The 18,583-nt window shown below is 39.5% G+C and overlaps 1 protein-coding gene and 1 pseudogene across 1 annotated transcript; both read left to right on the top strand.

Annotated features, from left to right (window-relative positions):
* The first annotated feature begins 3,015 nt into the window (after window positions 1-3,015).
* On the top strand, window positions 3,016-5,357 carry LOC131784612 (uncharacterized; annotated as a pseudogene).
* A 5,316-nt stretch (window positions 5,358-10,673) lies between these two features.
* On the top strand, window positions 10,674-15,510 carry LOC131775078 (tetratricopeptide repeat protein 28-like). The gene is made up of 4 exons (XM_066158803.1): window positions 10,674-11,265; window positions 11,980-12,179; window positions 12,777-14,944; window positions 15,453-15,510. The coding sequence occupies exons 1-4, from the start codon at window positions 10,674-10,676 to the stop codon at window positions 15,508-15,510; spliced, it is 3,018 nt and encodes a 1,005-aa protein (XP_066014900.1).
* Window positions 15,511-18,583: the final 3,073 nt, after the last annotated feature.

The following is an 18,583-nucleotide window of genomic DNA, read 5'->3' as shown; positions in this document are numbered from 1 at the left end:
AGTGACAAGGAGTGATACAAAACAATCTATTATATCCAAAATCCCTAGGGACTAATTACCAATGCTAATTGAGTTAGCATAGTATTGCTAAATTTCAAATTAATTCGAAGTGGGAAATCTAGTCTGTTTGATAATTCAACCCTGCGTGCTTAATTTATGGAGAGGATGATGAGCGATTGATTTTCAGGTTTCTGAACGGACTTTTTTTGTGTTCTTTTTTTGAGCTTCTTGTGTAAAAGGTTAGTATTAAAAAAATATATTTAGAAACAATCTTTCCCGCCTTACAAAACTGAAATGTTTTGCACTGGACATTCAAAGCCAGTGGGATTTAACCTCCAAATAATCTTAGATTTTGGCAAAGATTTGTTGCTTAAAACTTGACTTCAACTGAACATAGTCTGCAAAATAAAATGATAATCTCAATTTTAGGACTTTAACTTCCATGATCTTACTAAGTCTCCTTTGTAAATGTAACAAATATCTCAGGACTCCTGATATATTTGAAATATTTTTAGAGAATGAAGTGTTGCGTCTTCTCATAAAATTTCCGTTTGGACCGGCTCCTCTAGTGTTGTTTCCTTGGCCGGTCTCACGGCTGTTTCAAAACGCCCGCCAGTTGAAATTTAGTTCACGCATGTCAGATTGACATTTTCAGTTTGAAACCGCTGAAAATGTACGTTAACGGCTCAACAAGAAAGAGGCCACTGATAACTAGGCCGCAAAAAGTATATGCGCAAAGCCCAAGGAAATAGCTAACTCATGCGCAGACCTGCACGAGCGGGATAGTTAACTATGCGACAGCTTAATAGCATCTTGTTTTGACGCGAGATGACTCATCGCCTTTCTGAGGTCTTCTTTTTTTCAGGCAAGAATCTGATTGATTCGAATTTTTCTTTCAGTAAAGGAACGACTCAGGCTTTACGTCTCTCCTTTGCCATTAGTTTCTGTATCATGACATTTTAATCCGAATTGTTTTGAGCGGTGTAATCTGCGATTACACATTACCACCGAAATAGTAAATATGGCGTCCATCTCCCCTTTGACCTCGAACTAATGCCCCTGAACTACGCGAATTTATCCTTCTAATGATCTCATGCTAACCTATGGGCTAAACAAAGAATACACGATGTATGACAAACTGATAAAATGTCCACGGCCTTCTGTTACGTGCAAGAAAGTCGAACTACGTGCGTGTGATTTCCTTCCCGAAAAGTGTACGTCATCGATCTGTCACAGGGAGCTGCGTGAAATAGTGAAAGCACGGACAAGACCTTTCTTTCGGCCAAAATTTCAATCATGATCACGGATAATAAACCTTACAATTATATGTTACCATTTGTGCTTTGATCTGATAGTTAAATCGTTCTTCTTGGCCGTGATTAACATGGTTTTTGGCGAATATTCCCTCCCCCTTCAAATGGAACGAACTACACGCAATAACACAAGAATGCAAATATTCCCGCACCCCTGAAGAACCGATCGAGAGAGATAAATAGACACCCCTTCCTGAAACAAGGTACGAACCCTAAGGGTGTACCCTTCTGAAGTAATAAAAGGCCGGAAAAAGGAACTTCGGAACATATCTTGAGTCAACTTAGAACTGCGTTGCTTAATCCAAGTTTAGTTTAGAACTAGGTTCGATTAGTACATTCAGATGGCTAACTTTGGTCTCTGAACATCAACAAATATTGGAAAAAATTTTCCGAATTTGTGGAGAGCGATTGAAGAAGGTAAAAGATAAGTATGAGAACAGTTTTCTTTGCGCTGATAAGACGGAGATTATTTTCACAGCTTTGGTGTCAAAGTTCATAAAGATGACCTTGACATGTGCCCTCCTAAGTTCTGCCACAAGTGTTACAAGCTTGCTTTAAGAGGGCATACGCCTTGCAATCAATGTGTGGCCTCCACCCAAACGTTCTGGAAACTTTAAGATCTGCAGTTTCTTTAAAGATCAACAGAAACCTGGTAGGAAAAAGAAGACTAAACCTGGAATAAAACCCAGAGAGGACTCAGCTGAACCCAAGGAACAAGTGGAAATGGTGGAAGGAATGTCCGACACTTTAAGCTTCCAACCTGACCCAGCCTCACTCTCATTCTCTGAGGAGGTAAAGAATCTACAAAGCTTTAGAGGATCAAAACCTCTTTACCCAGAACATTTTGTTGAAAACATCAAGCATGAGTATATGTGCCCAATTTGCAAAGAGGTACTTGATCAACCAGTCCAGACAAAACGTCGAACTCCACACATATTTTGTGCTAGTTGTTTGTCATTTTCTTTTGAAATGTGTGGATCCCTTTGCTCAGTGTGCCGAATTGTCATTGTAAATCCTAATGAGTTCATTGAGCCAGCCCCTTTTGTTCTTCGCACCATACTTTCAGAGTTAGATTTTCGATGTCCTACCTGTAAACACACAGTAAAACTTCACCAACTACCTCGGCATCAAGAATGTTGCTTTCAAAACCCTACAACAGCACCTGCACACGTCTTAACCCCTTCACAAAGATCATTTCCAGTGACACCATCCCTCCTACCAGTGAAACCCATACCTGCAGCAGAGGAAAAGGGACCAGCACCAGTAAATGTACCATCACTTCAAGCAGAACCTACAACCACCACTGATACAAATACAACCTGCAGACAACAACTGACAGTTGATCAACTACTAACCAGCCCAAAGGAAGCTTATACATCCCTAAAGGAGGAAATTGGATTGTTCATCATTCGACAGTTCCTTTCACAGTCTCAGGATGGGGCAACTATTCTCCTCAATAATAAAATATTTTTTTAAAGTTAAAAATTAAGACATTCATTTTTCAAAACAGAAGATAAGAATTCATTTTCAGCCCTTAGAATTAGTGAAAAGGACCAAGACAAGGAAAACAACTGATGAGGTAACAAGGAAAACTGCTAGACATAGATCAAAGGTAGTAGCAGAGACCAGGACAGCTGTCAGTGGTGGTGCAGCTGGTACCCAGTTGAAAGATGAACTACGTGCAATGGGCAGACTGGAGAGGGAAGCACTACTGAAGGAAGGCCTTGGGAAAGGAATTTAAAATCGCCATTCCAAGAGGTGACATCCTGGCAATGAAAGCAGACCTTGGCGAAACATGGTACAAAGTTAGAAAGCTAAGGAGGTAAGAAAAACATGAACAAAAAAATCATTAAAAACCCCAAAGATTTTCCGAAGACATTAGATATCAGTAACAGTAACTGTTTTGAGTTTGTATCCAAATTTACCAACTGACTGAATACCCTCAATCTGCTTACAAAATTATGATAACTATTATGTCTCTACAGATAGTTTGATCAATGGGGACTATCCTCAGAGAGTGAAATAAGCCAACGAAAGCAGTTCAGTCTATCACTGACCCTGCCAACTCGGTTTGTTAAATGGTCCCATTTGAATTCAAAAAACCAGGTTGCCATCCAGAGGTCAGGGAAGCAGAGTTTGGTTATGTTACAGACCTGAACCAATTCATGCATCTTCATCTGAGTGAAAATGAAAAGTATGATAATAAAGAAATAGTTAAAAAAAAGTAAATGCATTAACTAGATAAATGATTGAAATTAAACAAAGTTAGCTGTTGCCTATTGCTGTGAATTATAGTCTAATCAGAGTTGGTTATCACTTTAGGAATGGAAGGCTGACATGGACAATGCAATCCCAGAAAATGAAGTGCACATAAAACTTGGAGGAGATGCTGGTGGTGGATCATTTAAAATGGCCTTCCAGATTGCTAACCTGAGGCATCCAAATTCTAAAACCAACACAGTGGTCATTTCCATTTTCCATGCAAAAGATAGTTGGGCTAATTTAAAGACAGCCTTAGTGAAATATAAAGAACAAGTAAACACCTTGAAAGAAGCAACCTGGGCGTAAGTAAAAAAAAAATGTACCACACTTTTAGTTAGTCTGGAAAATAGAGACTTGAAATAGCATAATATCAATTAAATTCTTCTTTTTTTGCCCATTTCTAGAGGTAAAAAGAAAAGTGGTTTTCCTGTTTGGTGACTGTGAGTTCCTATGCAAGTTATTTGGAATAGCTGGTGCCTCAGGTATGATCTAGACAATAATTCACATATAAAAATAATTATGATTTTGCAGTTCGATAAAAGAATATAAATGTAGCCTCTACTCTACATTACTATTTCTGTGAAACAGGTTTCCACTTTGAGAATTGTATTTGCAGGCAAATATCCATGTCTTTGGTGCAAGATAAATCATGAAGTAATGCAAGTCTCTTGCCATAAACGTGGGCATGCTGAAAAACGAAGTCTTGAAAACATTCAAGAGGATTATGATAAGTTTGTAGCAGATGGCTCTGTCACAAGTCGACAGAAGTTTTATCACAATATGATTCACGAGAAACTGATGGACATTGAATTGAACAAAGTAAGATACAAGAGTTTATTTTATTGCTTTGAAGAGGGACTTACAGGACACCTAACTAAATAGTTGTCTATTTCAGGTTTGTGTTCCTGGACTTCACATTAGCTTGGGTGTGTTTAAGAAACTGTTTGATGAACTAGAAAACCAGTGCTTTGAGCTGGACAAAAAAATTCAAATGTTGCTAGAAGGAGACAGTGATGAGGGAATGGTGAAAAAATCCAGGCATTCAGAGCTGCCCAACTACATACCAGACAAGCACAACAATTTAATGAAAAAGCCAATTATTTACAGGAGTTGCTGTATTTATAAAGTCTGCATGCTAATGTTAATATCATGCCTGCCTACTTTACACTACTACAGGAGGAGATAGACAAACTCATTGGAAATGCAAAGGAGGAGGTAACAATAATATATTTGTGCTTTCCAGTATCATAGCTGTACAATCCCTCAAATCCATTTCACATGTTTCAAACCCATCTTAATTTTTTAGTTAAAGAGGTTATGATTTTATTCTAGATATCATTTATTTGTAATATTACACTGGCTCAAATTATCAAATTATAGCTACTAAGCAGTAAGTCAAGTAACCCAGATTTAAATAGTATTATCTCAACATTATAGGAAAAGCTTGCAGATGAACAAATGGAATTGGCTGCCTTTGAGAATGCCAATGGACCACTATCAGTTCATTTGGATGAGATTCTCAAGAAAATGAATGTTGAGAGACAAGTTTATCGTGGAAAATCATTCACTGATAACCATGTACACACTTGCTGCAAGGTAACACAAATTCTACCCTCAGAGTAGGAATTTTTTGAGTCACAAAATGCTATTGAATTGTTGCATTTGTTTTTTTGGTAGGAAGACAACATCATTAAACTATGCAGTGCTGTGGTGACAAAAACAGAGGAGCTGTGTCCTTTCTTCCTTTCTCAAGCAAGAGAAATTAGCATGAAATTCGGATAAGTTTTCAAGTTATTCGCTGCTTGCCACTTTGTCTATGACAGTGCAGACTATCTCAATGATGGCAAGATTGATAAGCTAGGTAAGTGAAAGAAAAAAACCTGACTTTTATGGAAAACATGAATACAGTAATAAGATCATGTCTTAAGTCCACCTTTTCTTGTTTTCATGTTGCAGAAGAAGACATCACAAATTTTCTTCAGTTCCTTAGGGAAAAATTCCCAGACATGACAATCACACCCAAGCTGCATATGCTAGAAGAACATATTTGCCCTTTTCTTCGACAATGGCACATGGGCCTCGGGTTCATGGTCGTTTCGATACAAAGTCGTTTCGATACAAGCCGTTTCGATACAAATCGAAGTAAATTCGTCACAAATGTTAAGTCGATTCGATACAAACTCACGTCACTTCAAATCGTTTCGATGCAGAATACCATACTAGAGCGAGCACAAACCTCCGTTGTAAATAAAACAAACCCATACCTCCGAGAACCTCCACATGTACCAAAGCCTCCTACGCAATGAGAACACGTAAACGAGACTAAGTTTTGGTTTGGTTTATTTATCGAGAACAGAGATTTATACAAACGATTTTGAGACTTTTTCTATAACTCCAGCGCATATTACGCCTAAGATCAAGAAACACAAATACTATCAATAATGTCGTGTAAGTTGGTGAAGCGACGGACCCGTGAGAAAATAGCAGTCATTCTGGCGCGTGGGTAGGCGGGTTTGTAAATTATCATATCAATAGACGTGTAAACCAATTGTTTTAAGAAACTTGCTAATTTTACCCCATAAATAGCGAATAGAAGAATCCAAACGTTTTAAACTAACTGATATCAGTGTATAAAACACACTGGGACCTGTAGAATGTTCATTCGATCATACGATCACGATCGTTAACAAAAGATTTTGAGTTTTTACGAGTTTTAACGAGTTATCGGGATGGTGTCTGCGCAGATTTTGAACTGCATGGTATGCGAGGAACCTGTTCGGCCCAGACAGCAAGCCATTCAATGTGATGGATGTTTTCGCTGGAATCATCGAATCTGCAACACCGGTAAGTTTTCAACACTATTACACCTATTATTGGTATTTGAGTTTGCCGCTTATATACTCTGACACTTAGAGACCTTTACTGTATTTACGTTATCCTAATTTAGATCTTTACTTTGATTCAATAGGTATATCGCAAAAAGTTTACCGGGCAGCTGTTCGACATGGAAAAGAAATTGACTGACAGTGCGCAGTGTTCGCATTCGGAATCCTACGCCGATCCTTACAGCTACCTGGAATCAGGAGCTCTAGAACTTACCTTCATTGACCCCGAAGAATCCCACCCTGATGCGGAGAGTACGCGAACTGAGAACCCCGAAGAATCCCAGCCTGATGTGGAGAACCAGTACAGTAATGATCATGCATAATAGTCACCTCATGACCCCACTCCAGCTGAGACGTCGTCTTCCTTCGCCGTGACCTACGAGATCGTGGAGAACAGTTCCAAAAGAGGCCGGCCGAAGATGATAGACAGCCAGGGGTACAGCTACACCCTGCAAAGAAGGCGAGGCTTAGTCACTGACTGGCAGTGTTCCATCTGCCCCAAGGTCAACCCATGTAGGGCCACAGCTAGACAGCGCGGCGACCAGTTCCAGTGCGTTCACTTTGGACGATTTCAGGTCGCTAAAAATGGCTCTTTTAGGAGCAACCAAATGTGCAAAAGTCATGATCAATGTAAACGTACTTTAGTAATATAAAAAAATATTCGATAAAGTTTGCTCTTTTTGGCCGCGGGGAAACTGAGTAATACAACTCGTTCGATCGAGTCGCGGGAAAACTGGGTATTACAACGTCGATCGATCGAAAATATCAAACACGACAACTAAAACACTTCAAATGAACTTTTCTCGATTTTACTTGTATCGAAACGCCTTCAGTTTGCATCGAATCGACTTTGTATCGAAACGACCGGACACCGGGCCTTGAATTCTACGGTGAACAAGGGATTGAAGGAATACACTCTGAATTCAATACCCAGTCCCAGCATTTTGACCATGTGAAGAAAAAGGACACCAGATTGCGTCAAATCCTTGTCAACCACCACATTGCCACGAGTCCGGAACTGGCAGGGAAAGCTCCCAAACCTAAAGAAAGAAATTTAAAACGAAAAGCGAACGAGTAAAACTCTTTCCTTTACACTAGCTATGTATCGGTTCGTTGACTAAGAACGAGTTCTATGTGTGTAAATTTAGTGTAATTTATTTGCTCAACTTGTAATTTAGACAAATAAAAGTGTTACCACACTCTTTGGAACCAAAACTAAACCTTTCCAGTCGACTATTTCGCTTGAAATTCGGTACCTCCGAGATTCAAAATGGAGTCGCATAACGGCCGATCTTAACATATTAAAAGCGCCTCCTCGAATGGAGTCTCAAACAATTCGGATTAAAACACTTACCTCTGTCAGTTGTTCAGTAAGGTTTAAAGTCTTCTCTTTTGACTCTTGCTTTGCTGTAAAAAATTCGAGCCTTTTCCAAATTTAAATCAAAGTTTTCAGTTGATTTAATAGGATGTGCTTGTTAGACTCCACCATAGCAACGTGTTTTCGTCGAACACAAGCAAAATTTGACCGATTTTACTCAAATTTTCGACGGCAAGTGCCTCTTCCATGTGTAAGTATCCGCCATGCGAAATTTCACTCGCATACATTAGATACGCAGCAAGATTTCATTGGCTAAACTATATATTAGCCCGAGGGGTTGCCATGGACGCTAGATTTATGCAAATGCATAATTTTGTATCAACCAGAGAAGTAATAATTAACTCGATGTTTCCTGTAGACCGCATGCGCGAACTAAATTTCCATCGCGAAACAGCCGTGGATCTCCTCATAAAATCTTCGTATGGACCGACTCTTCTAATGTTGTTTCCTTGGCCTTCATATGTAGCTCAAAGTTTTTCAGTGTCAGTTGTAACACAGAGTTTATTATCTAGATACTGATGAGATACCAGGACTTTTCCTTTTCTAAAAATTCATATCTTCATCGCGTGAAGCGTTGCGTCAATTTGACACCTTCCAGCTGATAAGTTTTTTTTTCCTTCCCCAAAACTTTTGGCTGAAGAATATATTAATACTGTAGGGAGAAATTGCACGTTAAACAGTTCTTTGGCTTCATAGTCTGGGAGTGAAAGAGTAAAAGCAGAGACGCGATTAATGAACCGGAAAATCAGATTTTTAAATCTGAAATCTTAAAAAAAAAAAGAACACGAAGATGTCCTGTTTTTTTATTCAAATTACGGGGAAGTTAGAAGGCGACGTGGTTCTGTTTTAGGTTTTCCAAACGATTCTTAGTTTCACCGGTAAAGTTACTTTTTTTCACTTTTGTCAGATTATCACTGCTCAAATCAGGCGTAACAAGAATTGAATTAAAGGACAGCGATTTTTCATGTGGAAAGAAAAGCGTTTCAATGTTTTTCAACGACGCTATGGGCGAAATAGAAAGTCATATCGATATATCTCACACCAAGAGATTATCAACAGCAGAGTATAGTTTCTTGTCTTAGACCGGTCAAACTCAGAACCTTGTTCTCACACGAGCTGCTTGCATTTATCTCTGTTTCTCGCCACTTTTGGTCTCATCACTCAAACAAAGCGTGTTTATTTTTGAAAGGGTTACCAGCAAAAAAACTAAATTTATAGTAATAGTTATTATTTTCCTGCTTCGGAAAATATACATCTGGTTTAAATATAGCAAAATCAATGAGGAAAGAGTTGTAACTCCAAACAATCTAGTAATATTTGTGGAGAGCTTCCAAACTGGAATCAATTTTTGATTTGGATAGCGAAATAATAAGGTCTGCACTTTAAATTTATGATCTTATCAGCAACTCTTCCTTCTAGCTCCCTCACATTACCTCGCTTGTCAGTAGGGAGAATTTAATGTTGTATAAAGAAAAAACCCTCAGCTGATAAGTATTCTCGTCGCTTGTTCACTGAATAATATGTTGATATTGGAAAGAGAAGCAACATGTTCCTCACTTCTGTAACTTGATGGTTTTAAAAACCGAGCAAAGCAAAATTAAAACCACCAAACTCTTGTCAATGATATGTGAGCTCCAGTATTTATGGAGATCTCCTATGGGCAAGCTGTAATGTAAGTTCCATCCTTATTAGGTTTATAATGATTACTTTTAACCGATAATTTTCCTATTCAATCTTACAGTAGCTCTTCGCATTCTTCATTGCTTTGCAGAGAAAGTTTATATCAGTTTTGTGATTTTGGTCTCCTAACTATCCAGAGATCTTTTAGTTTTTAAAGGTGAGCGGCTAAAAATTTATTTCATAAACATTATGAGTTAACATTTTTTGGATAAAAACTTGCTACTCATAAAGATAACATCCTCTGATTGATGAGTGTCTACCCTCAGCGTTGCTATATGGTATATTGATATTGTAAGGAGAAACAACAAGTTCATCACTTCTGTGATGATTTAAAATAAGAGGATCCCGTATGTTATTTGATGAATCTTATGGGAAACTTAGGAAACAATCTTTCTTCCATTTTTTTCCTATTTTGATGATTTCTTCTCACCAATCGTGCAAGTAAAACGTTATTACACCAGCTATTTGCATTTACGTTTGTTTGTCTGGGAAAGTCTCATTTCATTTCATTTTCTTAACTTTTTTTCATTAGTCATGGTATCAGGCACCAGTGTAAAAGGCATGTTCTGTTTCCAAAAGGTGAGCTGTTCGTTTTCTTTAATTTCTGCATTTTTCTTGCTTCCTCAGTTTCATTTTCCATGAATGAAATTGACTTTACTATTTTACAAAACAAAAAATATGGAGAAGCTGGTATTTGACTTACTGAAGTAACGCGTATGTAATTGAATGAAACAGAAAGATTTTCTATCGCCTGAAAAACAAAGCATTTTGTAAGCGGTTGAAACGCTGGGCGGAATTTTTGTTCTTTGCCCAATTTTATGCTGTATTAAATCAAAAAATGTTCTTTTCAAAATAATTGATGGGTGGTTAATCATTGACAAAACTTACATGATCTAATTTATTCATCATTTCTTTAGCTGTATCCAAATCTCCTCTACGACTGATGTAATTTGAACCCAGATGATACACTTGTGACTGGTCTGAAAAAAAAGTGAAAAAGGAATGTTACGCTCAGATATCTGTAAAAAGGAAGAAGGAAGACAACCACAAATTCCCTAAAACACTTTATAAACTAGAACATTTATCAGTGTTTCTTTTTTAAGCTTCCTTTTTTTATTGATTCTTTCCTACGACAACAAACAGGAGAGAGCCGTAATGAGTGACGCTGCGGAAATCCTAAAATCGGTCAAGATAGGTTTAAATGTCGTCATATTTCTTCTGAACACTGATCGAGGCCTACAAGCGACTGAATTATGTAATGAATGTGTAATTCTACTTCAAAAACTTGACTCTGGTAGTCACCTTGAAATCTCCGATGTACTATTCAATGCTTACTACGCCATCTCTGGTTACGCAGACGCAGAAAGACATGCCACCAAACTGCTTGACACATTTAACCATGCTTGGAGACTAATCATCGAAGTAGGAGACATTTATGAAGCACAAAGCCGGTTTATAGAAGCAAAGCAATTCTTTAAAGGCGCACTAACCATCATGAAAACAATTGGTCACAAAAGAAAACAAGCACTGGCTAATGGGAGACTCGGAAATGTCTGTGCTAGCCTCAGTAAATATCAGAAGGCTAAAGAATATTACGAGAAAGCACTTGCCATCGCGATAGCAACTGGCGACAGAGAGGGAGAAGGAACAACATACGGGAACCTCGGAAATGTGTTTCATTACCTTGGCGAATACCAGATTGCTAAAGAATATCACGAGAAAGCACTTGCCATCGCGATAGAAACTGGCGACAAAGGAGGAGAAGGAACAACATGCGGGAACCTCGGAAGTGTGTTTCATTCCCTTGGCAAATATCAGAATGCTAAAGAATATCACGAGAAAGCACTTGCCATCGCGATAGAAACTGGCGACAAAGGAGGAGAAGGAACTACATGCGGGAATCTCGGAAGTGTGTTTCATTTCCTTGGCGAATATCAGAAGGCTAAAGAATGTCACGAGAAAGCACTTGCCATCGCAATAGAAATTGGCGACAGAGGAGGAGAAGGAACAACATACGGGAAGCAAGGAAGTGTGTTTCATTCCCTTGGCGAATATCAGAAGGCTAAAGAATTTCACGAGAAAGCACTTGCCATCGCGCTGGAAATTGGCGACAGAGGAGTAGAAGGAAGAACCTACGGGAACCTCGGAAATATCTTTCATTCCCTTGGGGAATATCAGAAGGCTAGAGAGAATCACGAGAAAGCACTTGCCATCGCGATAGAAATCGGAGACAGAGGAGTAGAAGGAAGAGCCTACGGGAACCTCGGAAGTGTGTTAGATTCCCTTGGCGAATATCAGAACGCTAAAGAATATCACGAGAAAGCACTTGCCACCGTGATAGAAATTGGCGACAGAGGAGGAGAAGGAAGAACATACGGGAACCTCGGAAATGTGTTTAATTCCCTTGGCGAATATCAGAAGGCTAAAGAATATCACGTGAAAGCACTTGCCATCGCGATAGAAATTGGCGACCGAGGAGAAGAAGGAACAACATACGAGAAGCTCGGAGATGTGTTTTATTCCCTTGGCGAATATCAGAAGGCTAAAGAATATTACGAGAAAGCACTTGCTTTCGCGATAGAAATTGGCGACAGAAGAGGAGAAGAAACAAGATACCAGAACCTCGGAAATGTGTTTGATTCCCTTGGCGAATATCAGAAGGCTAAAGAATATCACGAGAAAGCACTTGCCATCACGATAGATATTGGCGACAGAGGAGGAGAAGGAAGAAGATACGGGAACCTCGGAAGTCTGTTTCATTCCCTTGGCAAATATCAGAATGCTAAAGAATATCACGAGAAAGCACTTGCCATCGCGATAGAAATTGGCGACAAAGGAGGAGAAGGAACAATATACGGGAACCTCGGGAGTGTGTTTGATTCCCTTGGCGAATATCAGAATGCTGAAGAATGTCACGAGAAAGCACTTGCCATCGCGACAGAAATTGGCGACAAAGGAGGAGAAGGAACAACATACGGGAACCTCGGAGATGTGTTTCATTCCCTTGGTGAATATCAGAAGGCTAAAGAATATCACGAGAAAGCACTTGTCATCGCGATAGAAATTGGCGACAGAGGAGGAGAAGGAACAATATACGGGAACCTCGGAAGTGTGTTTCGTTCCCTTGGCAAATATCAGAAGGCTAAAGAATATCTCGAGAAAGCACTTGCCATCGCGATAGAAATTGGCGACAGAGGAGGAGAAGGAAGAAGATACGGGAACCTCGGAAGTGTGTTTCATTCCCTTGGGGAAAATCAGAAGGCTAAAGAATATCACAAGAAAGCACGTGCCATCGCGATAGAAATTGGCGGCAGAGGAGGAGAAGGAAGAGGATACGGGAAGCTCGGAAGTGTGTTTGATTCCCTTTGCAAATACCAGGAGGCTAAAGAGTATCACGAGAAAGCACTTGCCATCGCGATAGAAACTGGCGACAGAGGAGGAGAAGGAACAGAATACGAGAAGCTCGGAAGTGTGTTTGATTCCCTTGGCGAATATCAGGATGCTAGAGAATATCACGAGAAAGCACTTGCCATCGCAATAGAAATTGGCAGCAAAGGAAGAGAAGGTTCGGCATACTTCAGTCTTGGAATGGTGTACAGCAATCTTAATAAATATCGGCAAGCTAAAGAACATTTGGGCAAAGCACTCGGCGTCAGTATTGAAATTGGTGACAGAGAACTTGAAGCTAAGGCTTTTATAGGTTTGGCACATGTCTTTGGTTTTATAAATGACAGTCAGAAGGCAAAAGAACATTGTGAAAAGGCGCTTACAATCAGCGGAGAAGGTGTTACTAGAGAGTGCGAAGCACAACTATACCTACACGTTGGACGTCTATCCCTATCGTTTGGTGAATATAATAAGGCAGCATATTATTTACAGAAAGCTTGTTCCATAAGCAGCGAAATTGGACTAAAAATGACTGAGTTTCAAAGCCTTCTCCATATTACAGTGTTAAAGATATTGCAATTCAAGGTTGTGGAGGCATTGGAATATCTTTTCCAAGGTATTGAAATATATGAACAAATAAGAACTCTTCAGAAAGGAAACAGTGGATTTGAAATTTCTCTGTTGGGGCATCGCGGTACTTTTCCCTACAAGTTACTCACTCACCTCCTTTGTGATACTGGAAAATTTCGAGATGCTCTCTATGTTGAGGAGCTGGGACGAGCAATAGTCCTCGCAGAACTCATGGCAGACAAGTACTCTTCTGAAAGCCACATCTCAGCTGATCCACAATCATGGTTCAGGATTGAAAACATCGCAAGAAGAGAAAGTAACTGTGCTTTTTTGTACATTTCGTATGAAGATCGGCAAGTACTACTCTGGGTATTGAAAGCAAATGGAGATATTTTCTTTCGAAGAACAGACAAAGTGAAAATAGACACTCTTATTGCTGAGCAAGTTTGCGAAGTGGAAGGAGTTTTCAAAAAGAACGCCAAATGCTTTGGTGTTTTACCCACAGCGAACTGCGAGGACCGATCGCTGGATGACGACGTGACGACATCTGTTTATGATGAGAGCCAAGCAAATTTGCGAGGTGACCAAACTAAAGATACCGGAAGAAGTCATCATCTGTGCTACGAATGGATCGTCGCACCTGTGGAAGATTTACTTACAGAGCCCGAAATCATCATTGTACCGGATCGTTTTTCGTACCTAGTCCCATTTGCTGCCTTGCGTGATGAACCAGCCGGAAAATATTTATCGGAGAAGTACAGAATACGCATCGTCCCGTCACTGACGACTCTCCGGCTCATTCAAGAATGTCCAGCATACTATCACAGTCAAAGTGGTGCACTGGTGGTGGGTGATCCTACGGTTGGCAAAGTGCATTATAATGGACGTCTCACTGACATTACACCATTGTTCTGTGCAAGTAAGGAAGCAGAGATGGTTGGTCAACTGATGGGCGTTCAGCCTTTATTAGGAAGTCGCGCAACAAAGCAGGCGGTTCTTCAAGCGATACCTTCAGTGAGTCTGATACATCTTGCCGGGCATGGAAATGCCGAAAGAGGAGAGATTGTCCTCTCTCCTCAGTGTACTGCCAACAGTACTCCACAAGAGGAAGACTACCTCCTGACAATGTCCGACATTGAAGGAGTTCAAGTGCGAGCTAAACTGGTAGTACTCAGCTGTTGTCACAGTAGGCGTGGATTGGTTAAAAAAGAAGGAGTCATTGGAATCGCTCGAGCATTCTTAGCATCTGGTGCACGTTCAGTGTTGGTAGCATCGTGGGCTATAGAAGACAAAGCAACGGCGAAGCTCATGAAACATTTTTATAAACACCTTGTGCGTGGAGAAAGTGCTAGTGAATCTCTTCACCAGGCCGTTCAATGGTTGAGAAGCAATGGATTCTCCAAACCTTCCCAATGGGCTCCGTTTGTGTTGATGGGGGATAACGTGACATTCGATTTTATGAAAAAAGGGTAAGTCTGATTATAATGAGCAATTTTCTACGATAAACCGATTAGCACACTTAACCTGTTCAGTTCACTCAGTTGTCCTAATTTTGTTGTTTGTTTTTGTCTTTGTCTTTCATCCATAAAATGCCAAGAAAAGAAGTTGTTTTTATCTAATGCTCAGAGCCAGAATATTTCCACGGAAGGCTTTCTAAAATTGGCTTTGAAGTAGCGTTTCTTTTGTATGCAATATATTGAGAAATAATTATTCAAGGTCGATACGATACGATACTACGCGTTATGACGATGAAGGTAACTTGAGAAACTGAAAAAGTTCACTTTATCTGTGAAAAATCAACAAAAATAACAATTAATTGTCCATCTTAAAGTCACTTTCGTATCAAGCATGGTATGTTCGACAAGTTTGGATAATCAAAGCCAATGGAATTGAAGAAGAAAGTCTTTTCTTTAATTGGAAATCTGTTCCGTTTACTTTAAAGCTGAAATAGTGACAAATTTATAATGTTTTTTTCAGGAAAGAAGAACTCGAGGAGGACAACAACAAGGCGGAGAAGAAACAGAGTGACTACTGAGCCTACACAAAGATTTAGTTAAGTAGTAGATTTTGCGTGCTTTTGTAGACAGGGCTTAATCGAAAGGCAGCGACGATGAAACCTGCAATTAGATCGTGTGATCTATTAAGTATACTATCAATAGGGATCTACAATAAATTGGGATGAGAAAACTAAACGCAGGAAATTAGCTTAATGTAAAAAAAATGTGAGAATGTGGCAAAGTTTCGTCAAAACTCAAAATTAATCCTTGATTTAAATCATTATAATTCTGTTTTCAATTCTCCCGTTGGACGCACACGTGATCATTAAAGAGTGATTAAGACTGCTCACGGATGCAGGAGATGATAACATAAAAAACTAACAGAAGAGGGAACAAAAAGTGCCGAGATACTGAAGACACAATAAAAAAAGAGAAGATAATTATGTAAAAATCAGACAGAAAAGAGAAAAATGCTTGAGAATTACCGCAAAAATCAAACAGTGTTGAGAACAGGGAGCTACATATTAATCTAAAATTTAAATGGAAGAGAACAAACAGAGTGCAATATAATTAAAGAAAAGTATTAACAAATAGAGAAGAAGAGAAACGGTGAGCGAATGATTGAGATAAAATTAGGAGAAAACATTGCGCGAGATACTAGCGTCAAACAGAAGAGTGCGAACACTTTCTAAGATATGAACGTGACAATCAGCCGGAATTAACCCTTTAACTCCCAAGATCTCATTAGAAATTCTCCCTACTGTCTGCCATAAAATACTTATGATTTCAATTTGGAGAATTTGGTATTGGATCAGCCCGTAGTTCCCTAATTGAGTTTTATTCTTTATTCTCCTCACTTGTCTGCTTGATTCTGTGTTGATATTGTAAGAAGAAATTCTGTCTTGGTCACTCATGGGAGTTAAAGGGTTAAGGAAAAGGACAGAGGGCTAAATTCTAATATAGGAATCAAATTTTAGCTAAAAAAAAAACAGTGGGGTAGATATTAACTTGGACATCAAACAGAGACGAGAAAAGCATTGTACAAGATTTGAATGATATACTTAATCGGAGGAGAGAACGAGCTATGCGCAAGATACAACTGAACGAAACTACCAAACAGAGGAGTGAAAAAAAAAAACAGTTCTCAATATAATCGCAACAAACAAAGTTAAAAGAAGAAACAGTGGACTGGACAAACAGTAAAATCATAGGCATGCAATACATGCAAGAGTTATTTTTTCGGCTGGGGGAGTTGAGGTGGGACACGGTGTTGATGATGTTTTCATTTTTGTTAAAGAAAAAGAGCCTTAACCTCAAAAGGAACGCAGATAACGCATTAGTTTAGTTAAAAGACAGGGGAAAAAAGCTTCCTATTTGTCTGAAATAAATTCACACTTAGTTATTTCGCTGTCCATTGTCCATGTGGTCTGAGTAAATAGAAACAAAAATGAGCTTACTTTACCCTTAAGAGAGAGGGGGAGGGAGGGGGAGAGAGGGGGGAGAGTGGGGGAGAGAGAGGGGAGAGAGGGGGAGAGAGAGGGGGACAGAGGGGAGAGAGAGGGGGGGGAGAGAGAGGGGGGAGAGAGGGGGAGAGATAGGGGGGGAGAGAGAAAACTGTTCCTAAAAATATGCATGAAAAAATTACTCAGTTCTGATTGGTTAAGATAAATGCAGTTTTCAGGTAATTCAATGCGGAGGAAGGTTAATTCAGTGCAAAGAATTAACAAACCAGACATTCTGATTGGTCAATAATCAAAGAAACTCACAGATAGCCAATCAAATGCGAGTCTCGGATGTCGTAACATTTGGATGCGCTGAAAATTTGCTAGCGAAACAATGGCCGGCGTTTCAAGTAGGTTTTCTTTCGCCACCACGACAACAATACAACAGCTGAAAAACAGCTCTAACAACGAAAACAATGTAAACAGCACTACTCTTTGGTTATCGGTTTTAGAATAAGTGGTATTTAGAGAAGAAAATTGCCGAGGAAAGTGAAAATTACGGGCAGACCCAGCTTAACACTTTGCTCGAGCGATTCTACGCCGAAGGCAAACATGATTAAACCTCGCAAACGACGATTCCATTTCATCTAAAGTGATTCAGACACAAACTGAACAATTCCTTGAGCTGTTTGGCCGAACTCTGAACTTTTTAAGCCCTAAAGATGTGAAAATATCATTGTATATTATATTTTTGGTCGTACGGGGTTGTTTTGACCGAGCAAACGGGTTGAATAAATTATTTTTTTACTTGATACGAGCGCTTTGCTTCTGCACAATTATATATTTATATATTGTTTCATGTATGTTATTAATACGTAATCACATGATTTTTCTCGTGCAATTTGGAATAAATAAGCACTTGTGAATTGCACTCGCTTAGTGAGTGACCAATTGACATCTACGTATTGACAAACGGCATTCGAATCCCTTGGAGGGTATCTAAATGTCCGCATTCATTCTCTGATGAGACTGAGAGCACATTTGAAAGATCGCAGTGTCCGACGTATCTCCAGCCTTCTTCTCAGATAACGCTCGGGTCCAAATGTTCCTTTACAATGAAATAACACAAAGTCTATGTTCTTGGGCACAACTATGTTTCGCGCCCGACTCAGTCATTTTAGCCCTTTCTGTTAGGCGAAGGCTATAATGACTCAGAGAAGGGCCCAAAAACACAATCATGCTTCAGAACATAAATTTTTTTACTATCATTTACACTTATAGAGGGTACTGAGAAAATAAAACCGAAAAAATAGGAAAAAATTCAGAAGGAAGGAGAGGGGATTCCGAATGGAGTAGGTCAATGGTATTCTGGCCATCCCCGCCCCCTCCTTGCACCGTACAAACACAGTGGCCGGTCAGGCCACTGTGGGGTCAAGGCTGCTCTTCTTCGCAGAGCGTTACAAGAGATTGCAAAGAAAGGCTATACGTGGGAAAGCCCACGAAGGAAGAACTGGGGTATGCAAGCTACCAGAGTTCGCTGCGCAGATGGATCAATCCAGGGGTATTCAGGTGAGGTTTGTTGAATAATCTGGAGGCCCAAATCACCGTAATAGACCGAATTTAGGACGATATAATATGGAATTCTTTGTGACATTCTTGCTAAATTTAG

Source organism: Pocillopora verrucosa, chromosome 12 (genome assembly GCF_036669915.1).
Source record: "Pocillopora verrucosa isolate sample1 chromosome 12, ASM3666991v2, whole genome shotgun sequence".
NCBI classification, from domain to species: domain Eukaryota; kingdom Metazoa; phylum Cnidaria; class Anthozoa; order Scleractinia; family Pocilloporidae; genus Pocillopora; species Pocillopora verrucosa.
This window is presented reverse-complemented; position numbering and strand designations above follow the sequence as displayed.

Excerpts from the sequence above, each read along its gene's own strand:
- LOC131775078 (XM_066158803.1), top strand. The coding sequence starts at position 10,674 with ATGAGTGACGCTGCGGAAATCCTAAAATCGGTCAAGATAGGTTTAAAT. Across the intron at positions 12,180-12,776 it reads CCCTTGGCGAATATCAGAAG|AAGGCTAAAGAATATCACAA; the intron begins GCTAAAGAATAT and ends GGGGAAAATCAG. Across the intron at positions 14,945-15,452 it reads TTCGATTTTATGAAAAAAGG|GAAAGAAGAACTCGAGGAGG; the intron begins GTAAGTCTGATT and ends TGTTTTTTTCAG.